Raw genomic sequence first — 25,000 nt, forward strand, 5'->3', positions numbered from 1 at the left:
AAACTCCGTCTCAAAAAAAAAAAAAAAAAAAAGAAAGAAAGAAAGAAAATCAAGGTCAAGAAAGACAAAGATGATTAAGAAGGTGTTTCAGACTAAAGGAGACTAAAGAGACAGGACAGCTAAATGCAATATATGATCCTAATTGGATGCTAGATCAGAAAAAAAAATTTTTTTTGCTATTAAGGACATTATTGGGACAACTGGTGAATATGAATAAAATCTTTAGATTGAAAAACAGAATTATATCAATGTTAAATTTCTGATTTTGAACACCGTATTATGGTTATATAATAAAAGAATGCCCCAAATGCATACAAAAGTATGTGGAAGGCCTAAGTCTGCTACTGTCAGGTGGTTCGCCAAAAATATTTTTTAAAGAAACATGTTAATAAAGGAAAATGCGGGTACCAGACACACAGTTCTTTGTACTATTCTGGGGACTTTTCTGTAAGTCTGAAATTATTTAAACATGAAGTTACAAGGGAAGAGCCATGAACGCTACCTGATCCTCTGCCCTCATCTCTAGGTCCACCTGGCTGCAGTCGGAGGGAAGCAGCGAGCAAGGCGTTCTCGAGGTCTCAAGGGGCCCCGAGGCTACGCGGTCAGAACAGAAGCGAAAGCGACGTCCACCACCGACCCACCTCAAGAGCCACAGCCCCACTCAGGTCTCACGCGCAGGCGCAGGGACTGGCCACAGGTGCTGCGACGTCAGGTCTTTCCCCTGGGGGCGTGTGCAGCTCGAGGCTTTGCAGGAGGCGCACCTGCGATGGCCCCACCGCCAGGTGAGCCCAGAGGGCTCTCATCGCTTCAGCTGGAGATTCCAACTGCAGGGCGCGCACCTCCTCTGCCTAGGGCATGTTTCTGAAGGATGGCAAGAATCCTGGCCTCTGATGGCTATCTTCTCCCCTTCCCCTCCAAGTCCAGTGTTGTGACCCTTTGCCCTCTCTCCCCTCAATTTTGGGCCCAGGAGTCAGGTACTAAGACTCAGTCACAGAGAGAAGTCAGGAGCTCCCTTGTGAAGGCAGACTTTAGCAAATGCATCTTCTTCCAAAGCCTTAGTGTTTTTCTTAATGTTGGCTTCGAAAGCCCAGTTTGTGGCCCAGGCTGCTACTGGTGGGTTTCTGGCAGGGTGCTGGAAATCTTGGCCAATACCAGCCGACCACTCCCCCAGCCCCCTGGGGCGTGTTTCTGGCCTTTCCCATTATCAATTAGTTGGAAATTGCACATCATTGTGTCCTGGCCTGACAACAAACACCTGTTCTGATCTACAGCCTCTTGCTGAAGGAACACCAGGAGACAGACAGCAGGGGGTGGGGTACGCTACAGGTATTGCGCTTCTTAAGCTTATGTTTTCTGATGAAGCCTCATTCATAGGATGAAGCCGCTGTATCTGAATTCTGGGGTGAACACAATAAGTTGCACAGGGAACAGACTCAGGTGCTGCTAAATCTGTTGTGATCATAGTTGCTTCTGCAAGTTTCTTCGTTCATCTTATGTAGACAAGCCAGGCTAGACAAGGAATCCGTTGTCTAGCATAGCAACTGGCACACAGTAGGTGCTTGGTAAGTATCTGAATGACTTTATAATGCCCTGCACATTCTGCAGAGTTGGAGTGATCATTCTGCCGATACCTGTAAATCTGGAAGTATTTTTGCCTATGTTGGCACTGCCATACTTCTTTAAAATGATACTTTAAAAAGAAACTGTTCTTCAAATACAGTGCTTGTGGAAGAAGTCCTGAGGTTCCCAGTGATCTCAAATGCTGAGCAGTGGAAAGGAGACTGAATAACAGAATTATGATCTGTGTTTTTACTCTGTATTCATGAAATCTGATTATCATTTCCTCTCTCTATGTATTTTTTTCTTATCCCCTTCCCCTGCAAAATGAAAAAATTCTGTAGTGAAAAGTGTGAAGGAAAGACAATTGTTTATTTCAGTGGAGCAGATAGGCTTATCAAACAAATGAAGACAAAAAAACACATAATCAAGAGTATGATGGGAGATGAAAAACAAATTATTTTTAATGATTCACGGCAACCACATTTATATCCTATTGTTACTAGAGAAGAAAATGTCTTCAGATAACCAGTGGTCAGCAGAAGAGGATGAAGGCCAATTATCCCGACTAATCAGGAAATCTAGAGACTCCCCCTTTGTCCCTGTAGGTAAGTACAAGCCTTGACTGGATGCGGAAAACTGTAGTAACACAATGATGCCTTACCCAGTGCCACTGAGGATTGAAATGTTTCTTATAATTGAATTTTTTCAGATAATTGAAGCTAACCTCCTCTAGGCATGTGTTGAACTTTCAGAATAGTTCCTAGCACATGGTAAGCCCCCAGTAAATGTTAGCTGTTATTTGAGGCATCAAATTTTATTCTATTTTATCCATTTTGTTAGAAGTCTACCTAAAAGTATTAGTTCCTAGCCAGTCAGATGGAATAGATTGAATGAATATTAACATTTCAGCCATAACTCAGGACCATCAACAGCAGCATCAGTTTATTATATTTAAAGCCTATTAGGGACTATTGAGATGCATATGTCTCTTTGTCTTGTAAGTAATCTAAACTTAAAGTTCTTACGTCTTCTGTTTATAGATTTTTCTGTTTCTTTCTTACTACTGGGCACATTAAAAACTTCTGCTTCCAGGCTGGGCGTGGTGGCTCACACCTGTAATCCCAGCACTTTGGAAGGCCGAGGTGGGAAGATTGCTTGAGCTCAGGAGGTGCAGGTTGCAGTGAGCCAAGATCACACCACTGCACTTCAGCCTGGGTGACATAGTGAGACCCTTTTTCAAAAACAGCAAATAAACAAACAAACAAAAAACCAAAAACTTCTGCATCTAATGTTTTTAATGTTCTGTGACACCAGAAGTTAGATACCGAAGCTTGAAAGAAGTGTGAGTCAATTCAGAGGAAAGCTCTGAGTAAAAGCCTGGACCTATCTGAACACTTGTGAGCATGAACTTTGGGGTGGTCATTTTGGCTGCTCAGTGGCCGTCTGTGTTGGCTTCCTGGTGTGCTCCAGATGTTGAGTTTGATGGCAAAATAAATTCTGGACTAAAGAAGTGATACTATAATTAGGCTGGGCACAGTGGCTCACGCCTGTAATCCCAGCACTTTGAGAGGCCGAGGCAGGTGAATCACTTGAGGTCAGGAATTCAAGACCAGCCTGGCCAACATGGTGAAACCCCATCTCTACTAAAAATACAGGAGATTGGCTGGGCGTTGTGGCACGCACCTGTAACCCCAGCTACTCAGGAGGCTGAGGCACCAGAATCACTTGAACCCGGGAGGCGGAGGTTGGGCTCAGAGCAAGACTCCATCTCAAAAAATAAAAAAGAGAGATACTATGATTAGATCACCTAGTGATCTGGACCCTTAGCTGTTTATCCTTTCCCCACACATATTTAGTATGTTTACATTTTCAACAAGTATTATGTGTATGTGGACTTAAAAAAAACCACAAAACCTAAGCACCAATATTATGTTTTAAAGTCTGAGTTTTCTCTTTCTTCTCCATGGATGTATACTGCAGCCATACCTGTTTCCTTGTGTTCATTTTGTCTGGAAACTATTAAAATAATTTACTTAAATCTGACTGACATAAGTTTGCAAAAATATTAATTCCATAAAAATGTCTAAATAGGTATGTCAGATGTTCCCATTGTTACTGTGACTCTAGCAACTTCCTGTGTTTATTTACATATCAAGAAAGAATCAAATTTTACTTTACAGTAATATTCTGTTTAGAAGTTTCATTTAAGACTTGTAATAGCACCCGTAAGAAATGGAAGCAAACAATTTAATAGTGATTTATCTTCCTTAGCATTTTTAACTAAAAAAAATTCAAAAACCCAATGCTACTTGAACAGATCACTCTAATGAACAGAGATTAATTAATGAACAGAGACAAAGAGACATATGCACCACTGTGCCTGTTGTACATTAAATTATTTTTCCAGAGACATTTAGGTGATTAAAGTGGAAAGATAAAAGTGTTTCCAGTTAAATTCAATTACAAACAAACTAGAGACACTATATGGAAAACAGTAAAGGTCCTGACTTTAATCTCTAAAAGAAACAAAACCAATTTAAGTAAGAACAGGACTTTCATTTGATTAAGGGAAGAGAGCCAAGTTTTTGCTAAAAAATAAATAATGATAAAATTTGGTAGGCTGGGCACGGTGGCTCACGCCTGTAATCCCAACACTTTGGTAGGCCAAGGTGGGTGGATCGCTTGAAATCAGGAGTTTGAGACCAGCCTGGCCAATGTGGTGAAACCCTGTCTCTACTAAAAATACAAAAATTAGCTGGGCGTGGTGGCGGGCGCCTGTAGTCCCAGCTCCTCAGGAGGCTGAAGCAGGAGAATCACTTGAACTCAGGAGGTGAAGGTTGCAGTGAGCCAAGATCGCGCCACTGCACTCCAGCCTGGCAACAGAGTGAGACTCTATCTTAGAAAAAAAAAAAAAATTGGATATATATCATTGAATAATTTGTTTAGCTGTTGTCATTTTAACACTATCTACTATGTGTATTTCCCTGCTACAGGATGGAGGGTCCTATGCAGGTAATTTATAAAACATTTTTTATTGGTTATCTTAAGCAACTTCCATCATTATAAACACATTTGCATTGTTCAAAATCATCTTACAATCACTGTTAAGGTCTCTGCATGCATTATATCTATTTAAAGTGTGTGTTGACAGATTATTTGGCTTTGCTTGTTTCACCTAACATATGTACATTTCTGTGTTTTAATACTCCCTACTCTTATTTATTTTTATAGCAATGGCAGTTTTTCTTCTGTTTGGGCCATTTGGGTTATTTGGGTTTTCCTCAAACATAGTGTAACCCTGAACATCTTTGTGTCATTTTCTTGATTTTTCTTTTGGTTACTTCCTTGGAGTATGTTCCCAGAAGTAGAATTTCCAGAGCAGGAAGCATGTTCAGTTTAATATCATTTGTTATATATTTCCAGAGTTCTTTCCAGAAGGACTTGGCTGAACTGACAGAGTTTTCAGGGTTTTACCTGTTTCCTCATGTGTCTACCATCATCAATTTTTTTTTTTTTTTTTTGCTGTTTTTATGTCTGTAGCACATTAGTCATTTTTATTTCATTTATTGTGAATCAGCCTATAATGTAATGATTTACTGATTCTTATTTCCATTTATTAAATGGATCATGAAAGAAGAAATATATCCTTACCCACCCATAGACACGCATATGCCAACATAGTTATTCCAAACATGCTATCCACATAAAAATTACTTGCTTTTTTTTTTTTTTTAAGACACAGTTTCCCTCTGCCGCCCAGGCTGGAGTGCAATGGCGCAATCCTGGCTCACTGCAACCTCCACCTCCTGGTCTCAAGCGATTCTCGTGCTTCAGCTTCCTAAGTAGGCATGCACCACCATGCCTGGCTAATTTTTGTATTTTTAATAGAGACAGGGTTTTACCATGTTGACCAAGCTGGTCTCAAACTCCTGACGTCAAGTGATCCACCAGTCTCAGCCTCCCAAAGTTCTGGGATTACAGGAATAAGCCACCATGCCCAGCCTGCATTTCTTTTTTTAATTGATCCTTACATTTAGATTAAAATTTGCGTTTCTATTTACTAACAACAAGCATACGGAAACTGAAACTAAAAACATAATGCCGACCAAGCGTGGTGGCACTCGCCTATAATCCCAGCACTTTGAGAGGCCAAAGTGGGCAACCACCTGAGGTCAGGAGTTCGAGACCAGCCTGGCCAACATGGCAAAACCCCGTGTCTACTAAAAATACAAAAATTATCCAGGCGTGGTGGCACACACCTGTAATCCCAGCTACTCAAGAGGCTGAGACAGAAGAATCGCTAGAACCTTGGAGGTGGGAGTTGCAGTGAGCCAAGACCACGCCACTGCACTCCAGTCTGGGCAAAAGAGTGAGACTCTGTTTCAAGAAAAAAAAAAAAAAAAAATGGAGAGACCACTGTGTTCATGAATTGGAGGGGTGTGTGTGTATGTGTGTGTGTGTGTAGTAGAGGCAGGGTTTTACCATTTTGGCCAGGCTGGTCCTGAACTCCTGACCTCAAGTGATACTCCTGCCTTGCCCTACCAAAGTGCTGGCATTACAGGCATGAGCTACCACGCCTGACCCTGTGTTCATGAATTGGAAAGCACAGTATATTAGTAAAGACATCAATTCTCCCCAAGTTTATCTATAGGCTTAATGTAGTTCCTGTCAAAACCCCAGCAAGGTTTTTGGTAGACATAGACAAACTTATTCTAAATCTTATATGGAAAGGCACAAGTCCTAGAAAAGCTAAAATAATCCTTTTTTAAAAAAAGGCAAAGTGGAAAGAATCACTCTGGCTGATACTAAGGCTGACCATATCGCTACAGTAATCAACACAGTGTGGTACTGATGGAAGGTCAGATGTATAGATCAATGGGAAAGAACAGAGAACCCAAAAAAATAGGCTGGGCACAGTGGCTTATGCCTGTAATCCCAGCACTGCAGGAGGCTGTGGTGGGCGGATCACTTGGGGCCAGGAGTTCAAGGCCAGCCTGACCAACATAGCGAGACATCATCTCTACTGAAAATACAAAAATTGACCGGGTGTGGTGGTGCACACCTGTAATCCCAGCTACTAGGGAGGCTGAGGCATGAGAATCACTAGAACCCAGGAGGCAGAAGTTGCAGTGAGCTGAGATCGCATCACTGCACTCCAGCCTAGGTGACAGAGCAAGACTCTGTCTCAAAAGAAAAACAAACAAAAAAAAGACACACACTTTTACTGTGCAAATGTTTTCTCACTGTGTATTTTGTCCTTGTCATATTCTATTACCTCTACCATATCCTCTTTTTTCTTTCTTTTCTTGAGACAGAGTTTTGCTCTTGTTGTGCAGGCTAGACTGCAATGGTGCAATCTCGGCTCACCACAACCTCCACCTCCCAGGTTCAAGCGATTCTCCTGCCTCAGCCTCCTGAGTAGCTGGGATTACAGGCATGCGCCACCATGCCAGGCTAATTTTGTATTTTTCGTAGAGACAGGGTTTCTCCACGTTGGTCAGGCTGGTCTCCAACTCCCGACCTCAGGTGATCCGCCTGCCTCGGCCTCCCAGAGTGCTGGGATTACAGGTGTGAGCCACTGTGCCCGGCCCCATATCCTCTTATAGATGTTATAAATATACCATTCTATTTTCTTCAGTTTTTGTTGTTGTATTTTTATTTTGTTTTGCATTTAACTCTTACTTATCCAAAAATTGTTTTCAGGGTCTAGTGAGAAATACAAATCCAAGTTAGTTCTTCTCTATACCAATAAGTTGTACTTATGGCATTTATTAAATTATTCCAGTATCCGGGTTTTTTGTTATTGTTGCTTTGTTTTTTATTTTGAAATGAAGTCTTGCTCTGTCACTCAGGCTGGAGTGCAGTGGTGCAATCTCAGTTCACTGCAACCTCCGCCTCCCAGGTTCAAGTGATTCCCCTGCCTCAGCCTCCCAAGTAGCTGGGATTACAGGCACGCACCATCATGCCTCACTGATTTTTTGTATTTTTAGTAGAGATGGGGTTTCACCTTGTTGGCCAGGCTGGTCTTGAACTCCTGACCTCAAGTGGTCCACCTGCCTCAACCTCCCAAAGTGCTGGGATTACAGGCGTGAGCCACCATACCTGGCCCAGTATCTGTTCTCTGGCTATTTTTGTTTTGTCATGCATTAAGTTCTCAGTGTTTTAAATCTTTTTCTAGAATCTTTCCCATTTAGTTGATGAGTTCTTTGTTTCAGCACCAGTTACATAGAATCTTAGTTGTCACAGCAGTATATTCACCCCTTGACATTTGTAGGAAATACAGAAATATTTGTATGGGCTTCTGAACTTTTCTACAATCACAGTTCTTGCCAGAATTATGCTTCTCGCGCATATATTCATACCTTTTCATCTCTCACTAAAGTTTATGGTTTCACTTTATATAGAAGAACAAATTTTTTCTCACTCTACTGGGTTTACTCCTTATTTGGTTACAGGAAGAGACGAGTCAAGCCAAACACTCAAAAGCTGTGGGCACTGAGATGTTGGGTTAGTTCACTTACTGGCTAAGTGACTTGCCACAGATAATAACATTGTAGCATGCACAGTTTGAAATCATTCCTCAGGAAATTACAAATGACTAGACAAGTTATTACACTGTATGGTTCTAATTTTCCTGGGAAGAGTCAAAACTGCAAATATTGGACCCAAGAATATTAAGGGCTCATTTTACAGTCTGGTAGATCAAATCCAGCTTGGTTCTTTGAAAAATGTTCTTTGCTGAGGTCTTTCCTGCTTATCTTCTAGGTTCTTATCCTGTAGACATTCTTTCATTTAACTCTCTAAGCACTTGAAAATTCTTGCCTGCCGTGTACTTAACCCATACATTTTTTTTTTTCTAGAGACAGGGTCTCACTCTGTCACCCAGGCTGGAGTGCAGTGGTGCAATCATAGCTTACTGACGCCTTGAACTCCTGGGCTCAAGGGATCCTCCTGCCTCAGTCTCCTGAGTAGCTGGGACTACAGATGTGTATCATCATGTGTGGCTGATTTTTAATTTTTTGTAGAGATGGGGTCTTGCTATGTTGCCCAGGCTGTTTTCAAACTCCTGGTCTCACACGATGCTCCTGCCCCAGCCTTCCAAATAACCCATACTTTTAAAATTCACAGGTATAGCAGGCTTTGTGTCTGTGGTGTCCTATGGTCTTTACAAGTTAAAGTACAGAAGAGATCAGAAAGTGTCAATTCATCTTATTCACATGAGAGTTGCTGCCCAAGGATTTGTTGTCGGAGCTGTGACTCTAGGTAACCTGCTTAATTTGTATCTTATGTTCAGCTGTCTTTGAGAGTATATTTATTTTATTCATTCACAATAGAAGAATATTGGGTCACAATGATATAATGAGAGAGGGGTAGGAAAGACTCATCTTCCCTTAGTTGAGGTTGTGGCCCAGTTGTGAGCTTAATTTTTTATGATTGCAGCTGACAAAAACTGACAAAACCCATGGTAAACAACTAGGGCAATGGGCTGTTCTTCTCTTTAGTGAAGGGAGTGGTGAATAGTTTCTATCCTATAACTCAAGAGCAGCAGTTCCAGATAGATCACAGCCTATATTGTGGCCGTGAGCCCCATCTCATGGCTAAGAGCAGCGATCATATTTCCCAGCCTATCTGAACAGCAAATGTAGTTATTAGTTTAACTAGGAAGAAGACATTTTTAGAGCCCACAAATCTCAACTGCCTTCTTCTTTCCTTCCAAGTTTCAGCAATAGGCAAATCTATTTTTATTAGTCCATAAATTAAGCAAGACCTACCAGTCAAATCCAAAGAAAAGGTATAAAATTGTCTTCATTAATTCAGGTTATACCCACAGCTAAATCAGATAGTTCTAACAAGAAGTCCATTTTAGGACCTAAAGTAATCTAAATTTGTTTGTTCTACATTAATGAGAACAGGTCACAATATTCTTAGGTGCCCTTCATGCTGTGCAGAGTAGAGTCATCCTGCCTAGGTTGGAGATGATAGAATGATGGGCATGGGGCTTGCAAGGAAAGTTATATGGTAATAATCTTATTACTGTGAGCCGTAATGTGCTCCAAATACAGGAAGCCTTACTGCAAAGTTACAGTCCTCCTTTTCATCATTCAGCAAACATTTATTGAATGCCTGCTATGTGCCAGACACTGTTTAGAAATATGACTCAGTCCCTACCCTTAAACAGTTTAGTCTCCTTAGAAAGACAGACCAAGAAAGAAAGAAGACAATATAAAGTTATAGATGCCGTAACAGAAATAGCACAGGCTGGCCAGGCGCGGTGGCTCACACCCGTGATCCCACCACTTTGGGAGGCCGAGGCGGGTGGATCACCTGAGGTAAGGAGTTTGATACCAGCCTGGCCGACATGGCGAAACCCCGTCTCTACTAAAAAAAAAAATACACACACACACACAAATAGCTGGGTGTGGTGGCACATGCCTGCAATCCCAGCTACTTGGGAGGCTGAGGCAGGAGAATCGCCTGAATCTGGGAGACGGAGTTTGCAGTGAGCTGAGATCATGCCATTGCACTCCAGCCTGGGCAACGAGAGTGAAACTCCATCTAAAAAAAAGCCAGGTGCGGTGGCTTATGTCTGTAATCCCAACACTTTGGAAGGCCAAGGCAGGAGGATCACTTGAGGTCAGGAGTTCGAGACCAGCCTGGCCAACATGGTGAAATCCCATCTTTACTAAAAATACAAAAATTAGCCAGGTGTGATGGTGGGCGCCTGTAGTTGCAGCTACTTGGGAGGCTGAGGCAGGAGAATCACTTGAACCCGGGAGGCAGAGGTTGCAGTGAGTCGAGATCATGCCACTGCATTCCAGCCTGGGCGTCAGAGCAAGACTTCGTCTCAAAAAAAGAAAAAAAAAATAGGACAGGTTGCTATGGAAGCACAAACACAAGGGAGTGGTATTTAACTAGGGCTGGGAGGCCAGAGGAGGCTTCTCTAAGGATGTAAACCATGTACTGAACCAAGAATAAGGAGGAATTAACTAAGCAGAGAAGGACCTCAGGATTCTAGGCAGAGGAAAAAAAAAAAAAGGCACAGAGGCCGGGCGCGGTGGCTCATGTCTGTAATCCCAGCACTTTGGGAAGCCGGGACGGGCGGATCACGAGGTCAGGAGATCGAGACCATCCTGGTGAAACACGGTGAAACCCCATCTCTACTAAAAAACACACACACACACACAAAAAAAAACTAGCCAGGCGTGGTGGCGGGCGCCTGTAGTCCCAGCTACTCGGGAGGCTGAGGCAGGAGAATGGTGTAAACCCGGGAGGCGGAGCTTGCAGTGAGCTGAGATCCGGCCACTGCAGTCCAGCCTGGGCGACAGAGCAAGACTCCATCTCAAAAAACAAAACAAAACAAAAAAGGCACAGAAGCATGGCGTGTAAGTGGAACTCTACATAGCTTGGTAGGCGAATCAGTGTTTGATGAGAAAAGCAAAACTACTAGTAGTAATGTTTAATGAGGGATTTATTACAGGTATTTGAACTTATATAATTATGAGGCTCTTGCTTATGAATCTGGAGCTTGGGCCTGAAGTCAGCAGGGAAAGGAATTAGAAAAGAAAGGAAAGTAGGTCAGGCGCAGTGGCTCACACCTGTAATCCCAGCACTTTGGGAGGCTGATGCAGGTGGATCACAGATCAGGAGTTCAAGACCATCCTGGCCAACATGGTGAAATCCCATCTCTACTTAAAATACAAAAATAAGCCAGGAGTAGTGGTGTATGCCTGTAATCCCAGCTACTTAGGAGGTTGAAGCAGGAGAACTGCTTGAACCTGGTAAGTGGAGGCTGCAGTGAACCAAGACCACGCTACTGCACTCCAGCCTTGGTGAAAGGGCAAGCCTCCATCTCAAAAAAAAAAAAAAAAAAAAAAACAGAAAAGAAAGGAAAGTAGAAGCAAGGAAAATCCAGAACCTGCAAAGATGAGCTAGAACAATACACAGGACAGACTGGAATCCTTGTGGGTTTTCAGCCATCTCCAAGCCTCCACATTCACTGATGGAGATGAAATATAGAAAACATTCTGGAGCTGGCAAAGGGGTCAGGGAAGGTGCAGGAGAAAATTCAGCAGAAGCCATAGTGGCTGTGCTCGTGATTGCTGACCCCTGCCAATAAAGTAAGCCAGCACATGAGCAAAACTGTACTGCAACAGTGTCTTCCAGACACAAGAAGAATTTGACTGCTGCATCATTTCCACCTTCTAAATCTCATGCAGGATGTCTCTTTTGCACTAACCCTGGTAATAAAAGGAAAGGAATTCTGGAAAATGCAGTTACAGGCTACTTCAGTTGACATAATACAAGTCTACCACTGTCCAGCCCTTGTCAACTTGACATCCATATATACCTCTTTTAATTACCCTTAACTTCCAAATAAAGACAGTGGCAAAATCAGCCACCCCCTGTGTATCCAAAAGCATGCTAGTTCTCTCCCAAAAGAGGATACAGAATCCCTTCACACATCTTTGGATGATGCTGATTCCTCTTTGAGCTGAATCACATTCTCCTTTGATATCCTGTGACTTAAATCCTGAGATATAAGGTTGAATCCTATTAACACTTCTTATGTTAGATGATAGGTAAACAGAAGTGGGGAATAGAAAAAAAACTTGGCTAATCTATACACAAATGCATCCATATCAAAATAAGGAAGAAACACTCCTAAATATCACAGTCTGTTTCTGCAGCTGGTCAGATGGTTATAGCTAGTATTATATCTATATTCATCCACTACACATTTCATATCCCTTTTGCTTTCAGCAAGTACCTTGGCTACTCATGGTTATTTGACTGGTGGGGTGACCCAAACCTTCATTCCTTCATGCCTAACCTGGATTATTAGGCATCCTGCCTGTGTTGGATTTAGTTTTCCATTGTCTTCCATCACAGGACATGGGAGTACCAAGAAGTGCCCTAAAAGATATAATGCATTCCAATTTCCCCTTGATATTCAGGTCAAATTAATATAATGAACTAAAGTGATGTCCTGTATGATGAAGAAATGATCAAGGACCCTACAGACTAGATTATGACATAGGGCTGGAGAGTTCACAGAGCCCTGAGATTAGGCAGTGAAAGCATACTGTGGACCCTGCCAGGTGAAAGCAAATGCTTCTGATTATCTTTACTAAAAGACATACAGAAAAAAGCACTCAACCAGATTAACAGCTGCATACCAAAAGAAGATGTTATGTTGATTTGCTCCAGCAACAAAACCACATCTGGATAAGCAGAGTGACCACCTGATTAAGTTTATAGGAATAGTATCATTCTCCAAGATCCATCTGTCTTCTGCCAAATAGGCAAACTAAATGGGGATGTTTTAGGAATCACCACTCTGGTATCATTTTTCCAAATCTTTTTGTAGAGACAGGGTCTCACTATGTTGCCCAAGCTCAAACTCCTGACCTCAAGCAATCCTCCTGCCTTGGCCTCCCAAAGTGTTGGAATTACAGGCGTGATCCATTGCACATAGCCACTCTAGCATCTTTGAAGTCCTTGATGATGGCACTAATCTCTACAGTCCCTCTAGGAATAGAGTAATGCTTTTGTTTTACGTTTGTGGGTTTTTTTTGTTTTTGTTTTTTGAGACAGGGTCTTGCTCTGTTACCCAAGTTGGAGTATAATGGCATGATCATGGCTCACTACAGCCCCAAACTCCTGGGTTCAAGCAATCCATCCACCTCAGTCTCTTGAGTAGCTGGGACTACATGTGTGCACCACCATGCCTGGCTAATTTTTAATTTTTTTTTTGTAGAAATGAAGTCTTGCTACATTGCCCAGGGTGGTCTTCACCTCATGGGCTCAAGTGATCCTCCCACTTCAGCCTCCCAAAGTGCTGGGATTACAGATGTCAGCCACCGTGCCCAGCCACTGGTTTACTATTTTTCCTTCCACTTGGCTTTTCCTACTATAACAGCCCTTACTTTGCAGGTCAGGGGACCAGTGTAAGAATTCTGACAGTTGATGAGTATGTCTATTCCAATTACACATTTCAGAACTGAGGACTAACAGATAGTGGGTTCAGAGACCCACCAGGCTTGACTATGAAGAAGACCCACAGCAAAACTCCATTAACCACCTGACCTCCGTCTACTTTGACTGGTAGGCCACGCTAATTCTACCAAAGTAGAGATTAGTGTCAATTCAGAACTAGGATTCAAAAATCCCCCATAAATGTGATTATTTTCCCTTCATTGGTGAACAGGTACCCTGGTAAATGAGCACAGGTCCCCTTTGGGGAAGGCTAGAAGGAAGACTTATAGTATATATATTTTTGTCTGTTGAACTGGGTCTTTCCTTAAGGGGATCTGGCTCCCTCTTCATCCAAGGGATTTCTGGGCCTGTGAAAATGTCTGAATTCTAGGAACTGAGTCAATTCCTTGGCTCTTTATTGTGGTGACTTGAGTTAGACTTTTATTCACCAAACCTAGAGCTTTTCTGCTTCTGCCCATAACTTTCAGTTCTAGGGATACTATAATCAGTTAGCCAATGCCAAAGATCTCTGTGGCTTACTTACACTATTCTGATGATACTTAGGCTTTGCTGCCCATCACAACAATCATGCTTTCCTTGTCTTTGTCAATCAAATGCTACCACTTGACCCCCATAGCCTCAGGATCCCATCATCCCCATTGAATTTAGGGAGCCCAGCAGTTCGCACTGTCATGTCTGGCATACAGAGAACAGTCACCACAGGACTCTTGCCAGCGCTACCCTGACAAATGTCTTTCTCACAACCTTAGTTTAAGGTGTGGGGAAGCAGGATAAATTCACCCTAACATACCTACCTCTGTGGCAGTTTCTGAACCTCAGCACTACTGACATTTTGGGCTGGATTATTCTTGTTGTGGAGGATCGTCCCATGCATTACAAGATGCTTAGCAGCATCTCTAGTCTCCACCCATGAGAGGCCAGTAGAATTTCCTCTCACCTCCACACCCTCAGTTGTGACAACCAAAAATATCTCCAGACACTACCAGATTTCCCAGGGGAACAAAACTGCCCCTGGTTGAGAACCATTACTCTACCAAGGAAGTTCTGGCATTTCAATTTCATTTAGTGGAGATTACCTTTTGGTCCAAGTTTCGGTCATTCTCAGACAGGATAGAAGGACTGCTTCTATTGGCAAAGGAGTCTCACTAAAATGTTAAGTGTTCAAAGACCCATTTCATTGACATCTGCCACATCTTCCCAATTTTCAGTGTCCCACTACTTCTAAAGCAATGGTTTAACTTTAACAGAAGTGACTCTGTGAGGTTGGGGATTGAATTTGTACTGTGATGAGCCACTCACAGGATTCGGGAGGCCGAGGTGAGTAGATCACTTGAGGTCAGGAGTTCGAGACCAGCCTGGCCAACATGGTGAAACCCCATCTCTGCTTAAAATCCAAAAATTAGCCGGGCATGGTGGCACGTGCCTGTAATCCCAGCTACTTGGGAGGCTGAGGCAGAATCACTTGAACCCAGGAGGCAGAGGTTGCAGTGAGCCAAGATTGCACCACTGCACCTCAGCTTGGGTGACAGAGAGAGACTCAGTCTCCAAAAAAAAAAGAGAAATAGGGTCTTGCTTTGTCACCCAGGGTGAAGTGCAGTGGTGCGATCACAGCTCACTGCAGCCTCAAACTCCTGGGCTCAAGAGATCCTCCTGCCTGCCTCAGTCTCACATAGCTGGGACTACAGGTAAGCATCATCATGTCTGGCTAATTTTTAAATTTTTTGTAGAGGTGGGGTCTCCCTATGTTGCCCAGGCAAGTCTCAAATTCCTGGGCTCAAATGGTCCACCTGCCTCAGCCTCTCAAAGTGCTGGGATTATGGGCACGACCTACCGGGCCCGGCCTTTATTTTTTGTAGAAATGAGGGTCTCACTTCATTGCCCAAGCTGGTCTTGAACTCCTGACCTCAAGCAATCCTCCCACCTCAGCCTCCCAAAGTGCTGGGATGACAGGCATAAGCCACTATGCCTGACCTAATGGGTGATAATTTAAGAAACTATTTTGCTACTACATGCCATGGACTGTTAGTATCCTCTTTATAACTGAAAACATGGTCATTAATGCCTTTAAATCTAAACAGATCAGGGAAACCAATTCCAGATAACCCAGAACCACTTCAGAGAAGCTATCATCCTGGTTCTGTTCCTCTGGAAGCACTTATAATTCCAAACTGTATCAGTCAAGATTCAGACAAGCAAAACTACCAGTAGTGATATAGAAAAAGCAATTTAGGCTGGGCGTGATGGCTCACACCTGTAATCTCAGCATTCTGGGAGTCCAAGGCAGGAGAATCACTTGAGCCCGGGAGTTTGAGACCAGTCTGGGCAACATGGCAAATACTCTGTCTCTACAAAAAATTAAAAAGTTAGCCAGGCAAGTCGCATGCACCTGTGGTCCCAGCTACTCGGAAGGCTAAGATGAGAGGACGGCTTGAGCCCAGGAGGTCAAGGCTGCAGTGAGCCTTGCTCGCACCACTGCACTCCAGCCTTGGCCACAGAGCGAGGCATCGTCCAAATAATAATAGTAATCATAAAAGAAGGAGGAGGAGGAGGAGGAAGAACGGGAGGAGGAGGAGAATGAGCAGGAGAACGGAGGAGGAGAATAACGGATTTATTAGAGAGATACGACCTTAAAACATTTTTGGAGTTGGCTAAACAGTTTATGTGAAGCTGTTGCTTATGTTTCTAATACTGGGGACTGAAGTCAGTAAGGCAACAGTTGGGAAGGAAAGATAAACTGGAATCTGCAAGGATGAGCTAGAACCCAAAAAGACAGAAGAGAACTTGAGTCAGACTCACTGCCTCCCAGCTTACCGTAATCTCCACTCCAGTTCCACCAATTCTCTTTTTTTGCGGGGGGAGACAGGGTCTTGCTCTGTCATCTGGGCTGGACTGCAGTGGCGTGATCACAGTTCACTGCAACCTCAAACTCGTGGGCTCAACTGATACTCCCACCTCAGCTTCCCTAGTAGCTGGGACTACAGGCATGCACCACCACCATACCCAGCTAATTTGTTTGTTTTGAGATGGAGTCTCACTCTGTCCGCCCAGGCTGGAGTGCAATGACGCAATCTCAGCTCACTGCAACATCCACCTCCCAGGTTCAAGCGATTCTCCTCACTCAGCCTCCTGAGTAGCTAGGATTACAGGCGCCCACCACTACACCTGTCTAATTTTTGTATTTTTAGTAGAGATGGGGTTTCACCATGTTGGCCAGGCTGGTCTCAAACTCCTGACCTCAAGTGATCCACCCGCCTTGGCCTCCCAAAGTGCTGGGATTACAGGCATGAATGAGCCACTGTGCCCCGCCCTAATTTTTTAATTTTTTTGTAGAGATGGGTCTCGCTATTTTGACGAGGCTGGTCTCTAACTCCTGACCTCAAGTGATCCTCCTCCCTTGGCCTTCCAAAGTGGTGGGATTACAGGCATGAGCCCCCACCACCCACCTGCGTTTATATTGTTTATAAATAAATGCACAGTTTGGCTGGGCATGGTGGCTCACGCCTATTAATCCTAGCAATTTGGGAGGCCGAGGTGGGTGGATCACCTGAGGTCAGGAGTTCAAGACCAGTCGGGCCAACATGGTGAAACCCCATCTCTACCAAAAATACAAAATTAGCTGGGTGTGGTGGCGTGCGCCTATAATCCCAGCTACCAGGGAGGCTAAGACAGGAGAATTGCTTGAATCTGGGAGGCAGAGGCTGCAGTGAGCCAAGATCGCCCCACTGCACTCCAGCCTAGGCGAGACAGAGAGACTGTATCTCAAAAACATATAATAAGTAAATAAATACACATTTTGAGAGGCATGTTCAACATATTTACTTAGGTAAATTTGGAAAGTTTAGAGACCACCTACCTGTGCAATGTAGAAATCTCATACGTAAGGCCAGGCACAGTGGCTCACACCTGTAATGCCAGCACTTTGGGAGGCCAAGGCAGGCAGACCACCTGAGATCAGGAGTTCAAGACTGGCCTGGCCAACATGGCAAAACCCTGTCTCTACTCAAAATACAAAAATTAGCTGGGCATGGTGGTGGGTGCCTGTAATCCCAGCTACTCGGGAGGCTGAGGCAGGAGAATCGCTTGAACCTGGGAAGCAGAGGTTGCAGTGAGCTAAGATCATGCCATTGTACCACTCCAGCCTGGGTGACAAGAGCAAGACTCCATCTCAAAACAAAAAAACCCAAAATGTCATACGTACAATAATGAATATATGGGTTTCACACTCAGAAGAGGGATCTAATTTCAAGATCTGATGCCTTCATAACTGAGATGGGTATAGGCTGCTGGTGGTGGTATGTGAGTTGTAGTTTAAATCTGTAACTCCCTAACTTGCTTTTGGGTGTGCACATTTGCTGACATCCTTGGAACTCACTAAAGCAGCTCCTCTCTTTCTTACCCTATTCCTCCTGGCTACTTCCCCCTTTCTGCATGCCCCAGGACTCTGTGGAAGCCATATATACCATCTGTCTAAACTCACAGGCAATTCACCCAGTAGATCATAAATCCCTAGAAGCAGGAACTCGATCCATTCACCATTTGTTTTCCTCGGGATACTGAGTACAAGTAGAGACTGAATAAATGTTTGCTAATTGAGATGACTACTATTTTTATCTTAATATCTGGTCAAATTTTCCCACTTTCCTAACATTTCACCAATATTTTGGTGGCACAATAACATCATAAATTTAAGTTGATATTGATTTTAAAGGGCTCCTAGAGTTTTTTTCCTAGAGTTACTTGTATGATCCAAACCAAAAACTCATAGGAAGGAGGGCCTTTGTTTGTTTCTGTTTAAATTGTGGGCTAGTTTCATAAAAATACAACAAGTGGAAGAAATTCAGTGTTTGTTTCCCATGGATACTCAATTGATATACATCCTTCTTTTTCTAGGTGTTCTCTATTCTATGTATAAGGATCACATTAGACCTCGATTCTTCAGTGAGTCCAAAAAATGAAGCTACGTGCTGGAAGCAAGAAAGACAAGAAGCTTCTGAAAACTATTTATTATGAAGAGTAAATTTTCAATATGTAGCCAATTTTACTACAGAAGTGTTACAGAATGCTCATAGCCTTTGTATTTCAAGTCTCAATGTTTTAAGAAGTTGATTTCCAGATCAACAATCATAAACAGTCAACTCAGATATCCTGTGTTGATGTCTTTCAGAACCTAGGGCATGATTTTCTGACTTAATTTTTTAAAATTTTGTAGTTAGTGGCAGAACATAATCTGCCACTAATCTGTCAAACTAATGATAATCTGCCAAACCAATCTAAAAAATTAATAGTTATACAATGGTTACAGAAGACTTCTCTTTTCTTTTTTTTTTGAGATGGAGTCTTACTCTATTGCCCAGGCTGGAGTGCAGTGGTGTAATCTCGACTCACTGCAACCTCCGCCTCTCAGGTTCAAGTTATCCTCCTGACTCAGCCTCCCGAGTAGCTGGGATTACAGGCGCCCACCACCACACCCGGCTAATTTTTGTATTTTTAGTAGAGATGGGGTTTCACCATGTTGGCCAGGCTGGTCTCAAACTCCTGACCTCATGTGATTCGCCCGCCTCGGCCTCCCAAAGTGCTGGGATTACAGATGTGAGCTACCGCACCCAGCCACAGACTTTTCTATATCCATGTTAAATGTGACACCCTATTCATGACTTAATTCTCCCCAAATAGGGCAAAGTAATTACGATTTCATAAACTCCTTTTTAGAATGGGTAATAATTACATCAGAGGAGAATGGTCATGTTGTTACATAAAGTTGGTTCACCACTTTACATCTCATACAGAAACTTGACCATTTTACCACACACACATGTTTAACATTTAAATATTTTTTATTCCTTTTTAGACTTTAAAGTATTTCTAAGAATACAAAGGTAAACTGCAAACAAATTTCTTTTTCCTGAGATGGCAAAAAGGATTTAGTCCAGAAGCGCTATTGCTAATGTGGTATGACACTGTAGAAAACACAAGAAACCAAAGCAGATGTGAAAGGTTAAGTATACCTGTGGCCTTGAACTCCTCTCTAACTGCCCTCAGGGTCTAAAAAATTAACTAGGCTTTGCTGAAGACATAACTGCCTTGACTTAACCTTAATCCCAAAGACTTCAAGCCTAGGAGATTAAAAAAAAAGTCACTGAAATAAAATCAAGAATATATGCAAGGTAAGATGATTTCTGGTGGGTACTTCCTTTTCCTCAGTGTTTCCTGTAATGGAGGTTTACGCTGACAGGAAGGTGAAGTCCAGTATTTGGGGACAAGAAAGATGTAAGAATATATGAAAATATGTCTGCACTCTGGATATGAACCTACTGTTCTGTGTATTATATACATTTTTCTCCATTGGCACAGATAATTATTTTAAAAGTTGTTAACTGTATCTATCATGAAGCTCTTCTAGTGCTACCAACAAGTACATATATTTTGGTCAACACTGTCCTCTTTGGAAAATAGGCAAGGAAAGAATCCAACTGCTTTATTCCATTAAAGTAAATATTCCAGCAGCTGGATCTAATATGTTCCATTAAGGTCAGGAAAACTGAGGACAGCTGGCATAGAAATAACTCATCCTTTCATGTTGGTTGTGCAATGAAAAGTATTTTCTAACCAGGCTACTAGAAATATTCTACCTTCTCAATATGTACTTAGCACTAAAAATAGATTAAGAGTTTAATTAGAAACTAGCTTTTCTTACAAAACCCAATAGGTTCCACAATTTTGTAATCTTACTCTGAGAGAGCTAAAGTAATATATTTGTTGCTTGAAAAAAAGCAAAGTATTCATTTGTTAAGAGTAGCTATGCATGAGAACCTACAAACTGTGTTTAAATTAAAATGTAAAATCACATTTGGAGAAAAGTTAGGAAGTATGCAGGATGTGAATTCACCCACTTCAGCTTGGGTAAAGTGGGAGGGTCACTGCATGAAGACCCTATAAACAGATAACATAACAATACTTGAATTTTCAAAAGACTTCCTGGGCAGAGTTTTAGTGGCCTCATGTTGCAATGTCTGAAATTGAGAAGGCTATTTATATCAGCTACTAAAACCCCTGCCTGTCTTACTAATGAAACTACTTCGTATGCCCGGATACACTCTACCTGCCTTTTATATTAGGCTGGCACACAGTTATGTAGCAGCGACTGCTCAGTAACAATTACTTAATTGTACTTTTTCTGACATTCTGTGTATACATTGTCAGAACATCCTTTTACAGATTGACTCCATAGTGTTGTATGGAATTAAGTGAATGCACTCAGGTTATTCTTAAGATTGAATATATTAATATCTGCATAAGTACACTTATAGTAATCCAGATTTATTTACCACAAATTGGAGAGTGAGTAAATATTCTTAATTTAGAAAAAAGCTTACCCAAGATTCACTCTTAGTTATCAACCTCCTCTACTGGCTTTGACATGATTCAGTTTGCTATGACATTTTCTGATTACAGGAGTTGTGTGACCTGAAGGGTACACTTGTAAACCTGTATTCTCTGTTCCTAGTAACGTACAGTTAAGGACTGGAAAAGAGCTATAGAAATTCCATAAGTACTTAACCAACCACCTCACCTTTCTATGAGTTTCACAACAGGATGTTTTTATTTTTTACCTTACTTTCCCCAACACTCTCTGGTAATGAAATGACTGAGAAACAAAACCGCCCAGAGAGGTGGGGGAAATCCAACAAACTGGTTCATCTAGAGTTGTTGTCCTGTATAAAGAAACCAAAACACTAAAACTTATTTTAAGAGTCTCTTTTTCAAGTAAAAGCATATAATTGATGTTAATTCAGTCTCAATTTTAAGATCAGAAGGACTATAACCTGAGTTGCAGGGTTGGCTGCTCTTATTATCTGAAGTTTTAAGAGGCCTTGAAGTAGAAATGAGGAAATTTTAAAGTGTCATTTTAGAAATACCCCTGCCTCTTTAAGGGCCAAACAATTATAAACGAAGATAGGCAATGTCTGGATTTTTTAAAAAGTTTTATTGAAATGTAGTAAGTTCTAAAATACGGCAGAGAGGTCATATATTTAATGCTGAAAGGGGAAAGTGATGCTCAAAGTCACACAAAGGCTGCAGGATTTCTGACTCAACACCTTTGGAGCTAGAAATAAATGAGGAGTGGGCTGGATGTGGTGGCTCACACCTATAATCTCAGCACTTTGGGAGGCCAAGGCCAGCAGATCGCTTGAGCTCTCGAGTTCAAGACCAGCCTGGGCAACATGGTGAAATCCCATCTCTACAAAACATACAAAAATTAGATGGGTGTGGTGGTGTGTGCCTGCAGTCCCAGCTACTTGGGATGCTGAAGTGTGAGGATGGCTTTAAGCCTAGGAGGCAGAAGTTGCAGTGAGCTGAGATGACGCCACTGCACGCCAGCCTGGGCGACAGAACAAGACCCTGTCTTAACAACAAAAAAGGCTGGGTGCAGTGGCTCACACCTGTAATCCCAGCACTTTGGGAGGCTGAGGCAGGCAGATCACTTGAGGTCAGCAGTTTGAGACCAGCCTGGGCAACATGGTGAAACCCCATCTCTACTAAAAATGTGATGCCTGTAATCCCAGCTATTCAGGAGGCTGAAGGAGGAGAATCACTTAAAGCCAGGAAGTAGAGGTTACAGTGAACTGAGATCACGTCATTGCACTCCCACCTGGGCGACAGGGCAAGACTCTGTCTCAAAAAAACAACAACAACAACAAAAACAAAAAAAATTAAGGAAACAACTTCCTGTTTAGGAAGGTGGGTGAAAAAAAAAAATCTCTACATGTAGGCAAGCAGTTTGTGATATGTGGACTAATCTTCCAAATCTCACTCTAGTACTAATCTCATGCCACTTGGTATAAATAGGTATTTTAAAGTGAAACGTTTAGCATTCCCTAGGAGATTCAACAATACAAATATTAGCCACTCCTAGAAATAGACTTTGGATCTAGAAATGGTGTTTGCTATGTTAATGGGAATAGTGGGAAGAAAATACACTGGCAGACTATACAAATATTAGAAGGAAGATAAATATCTTAACTATCTTATGTCAGGACTTACAAGTTAAATGTTAGAAGTTTCTTCTTTTTCTGCCTAAAACCTGAATGCCAGAATGAGCTGAGTTACAATGCAGCAGGGAAAACTGATCACTGGTTAAAGTGTGGTTTCTGGATCTTGTTACTGGGTATTAAAGCTCTTTGGCAAATGCCTTCATATCTGTTTAATGACTAGAAAACAATTCAAGAAAAGTGACAACAAAGACAATAATTACAAAACAGGCTGATAACCAGCGTTAACTATCATTGCCAAATAGAAGAAATGTTTTTTAAGAAACGATGTGTTAATATGATGTGTTAATATCAGTAGATACAAAGGATATAATCTGGTTGATTAAAATCAAAGTGAAATTTAACTGACATAGTAAAATATCACTTTACAAGATAGTCAATTTGACCGGTTCATTGTGAAGAAGAGCATTATTCTCTTTCCTTTCTCACTTGTGATCCAGACAAAACAAATATCTGATATATCGAAACAATATTAAAAAAAAAAAATACAAAAGCTCTATCAGTGTCATATAACCTCAAAACTCTACCCAAACTGAGATGCTCAGGTTTACATAAATATATATACATATATATCTTTTAAATCCCAGAGTCCAAGACACAAGCCCATAGGGGTGTGTGGCCCTCAGAGGCCAATTGTTTAACTCTGGGAGTGTAAGACTGTTGTGAGGTGGGTGGTCTCTGACCTACATTTATAGCTGTCAGTTTTGAACACCCTTCCCATGAGGAAATCTTTGCCTTTTGTTCAAAACGTCTGAACAAAACTCACCTCTGAACTAACAGAGATGTTAACAGGACACCTGGCACAAAAAGGGCTTAGAAAAACGTGTTCTCATAGAGTCTCTCAGGCTGTCAGTCATCTAGACACAAGTGAGTCAGCATCCATGGCGTTCAGAAGATAGAGTTCAGGCTGAGCTGTCAATCCCAGATGGTACTAAGGAAAAAAAGATGGAAGAGGGTTAGACTGATCTTCACGTATTTATTGAACTCAGCATTTAAGTACCTATAATTAGCACATCAATTTAGGCCTTTTTTCTGTACTGCTATGTTGATTTTTATTTCAGAAAAGAAATGGCTTACAGATACATACATGAATGGTTTCTGATATGCAAAATAACAGGTAGGAGCTGAAATAGTTAAGGACTAAGATGGTACCAAATGTCCTCAGCAAAATTAGCACTCTGACTATTCTTGTGACACAGTCTGCCTCAGGATGGGTGCTTCAAATCAGGATAAGAACAAACATGCAGAATGCTTTTGTATTTTACTACTGTGTGAATTAGAAATCAAATTTCCAATGGTTTCAATCCTTAGCCCTATTATCCTTTGGCACTGGAGCAGAGAAAAGTCTTTCATTTAAAAAACAAAAACATGAAATGGCACGTACTAAGAGGGAGAAAGATGACCTATGGGTCCCATATGTTTGTCAGGCTGAATAAGAATCACCGAAGCTGCTTTTAAAACACCATTCCCAGCTGGGCCCGGTGGCTGATGCCTGTAATTCCAGCACTGTGGAAGGCTGAGGTGCGTGGATCACCTGAGGTCAGAAGTTCAAGACCAGCCTGGCCAACATGGCGAAACCCCTCCTTGACTAAAAATACAAAAATTAGCAGGCCATGGTGGCGCATGCCTGTAATCCCAGCTACTCAGAAGGCTGAGGCAGGAGAATCACTTGAGCCCGGGAGGCAGAGGTTGCAGTGAGTTGAGATTGTGCCACTGCACTCCAGCCTGGGTGACAGAGCGAGACTCCATCTCAAAAACAAACAAACAAACAAACACACAATTCCAGACTCCGCTCCTAAAGAACCGAGTCTAGATGGTTTGTGTTGGGACCTGTGCGGTTATTATTTTTTTTGCAGAGACAAGGTCTCACTATGTCACCCACGCTGGAGTGCCAATGATACAATCTTGGCTCACTGCAACCTCTACCACCTGGGCTTCAGCCTTCCTCCCATCTCAGCCTCCCAAGTAGCTGGGACTACTGGTGTGTGCCACCATACTCAGCTAATTTCTTTGTAGACAGGGTTTTGCCATGTTTCCTAGGCTGGCTATGAAGTTATTTCTTTTTACTTTTTCTCTTCCTCGAATACACCTTGGAACAAGTTTGAGTTTCATTTTAGCCCTACTGTTATTACTTAGAGCTTTTATTGTTATCCTTTGGCACCAACAACCTCTAAGTTAACGCTGAATGCAGACTATAAATTTATTGGCAGCAACTATCCCTATTTTAGTATAATAGAAAGGCACTGGAGTTGGGTTCAAGCCCTTAACTCTACCATTTCCTACGGCCTTCAGCATGTCACATATACTTTTGGAGCCTTATTCTACTTATTTGTAAAATGTGAATAAATGCTACATTTGAAAATGCCAAGTACAGCCAGGCACAGTGGCTCACA

At 42.1% G+C, this 25,000-nt stretch overlaps 2 protein-coding genes across 3 annotated transcripts in view; one reads left to right on the forward strand and one right to left on the reverse strand.

Moving 5' to 3' along the window:
- The first annotated feature begins 181 nt into the window (after window positions 1-181).
- On the forward strand, window positions 182-18,918 carry HIGD1C (HIG1 hypoxia inducible domain family member 1C). Its single transcript, XM_025401251.1, has 5 exons — window positions 182-782; window positions 1,272-1,326; window positions 2,064-2,165; window positions 8,689-8,823; window positions 18,448-18,918. The coding sequence occupies exons 3-5, from the start codon at window positions 2,072-2,074 to the stop codon at window positions 18,510-18,512; spliced, it is 294 nt and encodes a 97-aa protein (XP_025257036.1). The 5' UTR covers window positions 182-782; window positions 1,272-1,326; window positions 2,064-2,071; the 3' UTR covers window positions 18,513-18,918.
- A 2,604-nt stretch (window positions 18,919-21,522) lies between these two features.
- SLC11A2 (solute carrier family 11 member 2) overlaps window positions 21,523-25,000 on the reverse strand; it is a 47,223-nt gene continuing 43,745 nt past the window's right edge. The window contains exons 17-18 of one of the 2 annotated variants that reach the window (XM_025401249.1): window positions 23,374-23,538; window positions 21,523-21,796 (exon numbers count right to left, since the gene is read on the reverse strand). In XM_025401249.1, coding sequence (XP_025257034.1) covers window positions 23,461-23,538 — 78 coding nt within the window. In that variant the 3' untranslated portion in view covers window positions 21,523-21,796; window positions 23,374-23,460. Of the gene's footprint in view, window positions 21,797-22,744; window positions 23,539-25,000 lie in introns of those variants that run through there. The other variant, XM_025401250.1, reaches the window with a different exon arrangement.

Source organism: Theropithecus gelada, chromosome 11, assembly GCF_003255815.1.
Source record: "Theropithecus gelada isolate Dixy chromosome 11, Tgel_1.0, whole genome shotgun sequence".
Classification (NCBI taxonomy): Eukaryota; Metazoa; Chordata; class Mammalia; order Primates; family Cercopithecidae; genus Theropithecus; species Theropithecus gelada.

Bases quoted from the DNA above. Each gene is read 5' to 3' on its own strand.
- HIGD1C (XM_025401251.1), top strand. From the start codon at position 2,072: ATGTCTTCAGATAACCAGTGGTCAGCAGAAGAGGATGAAGGCCAATTA. The intron at 2,166-8,688 runs GTAAGTACAAGC...TAAAATTCACAG, and splicing joins CTCCCCCTTTGTCCCTGTAG to GTATAGCAGGCTTTGTGTCT. The intron at 8,824-18,447 runs GTAACCTGCTTA...TTCTTTTTCTAG, and splicing joins TGTCGGAGCTGTGACTCTAG to GTGTTCTCTATTCTATGTAT.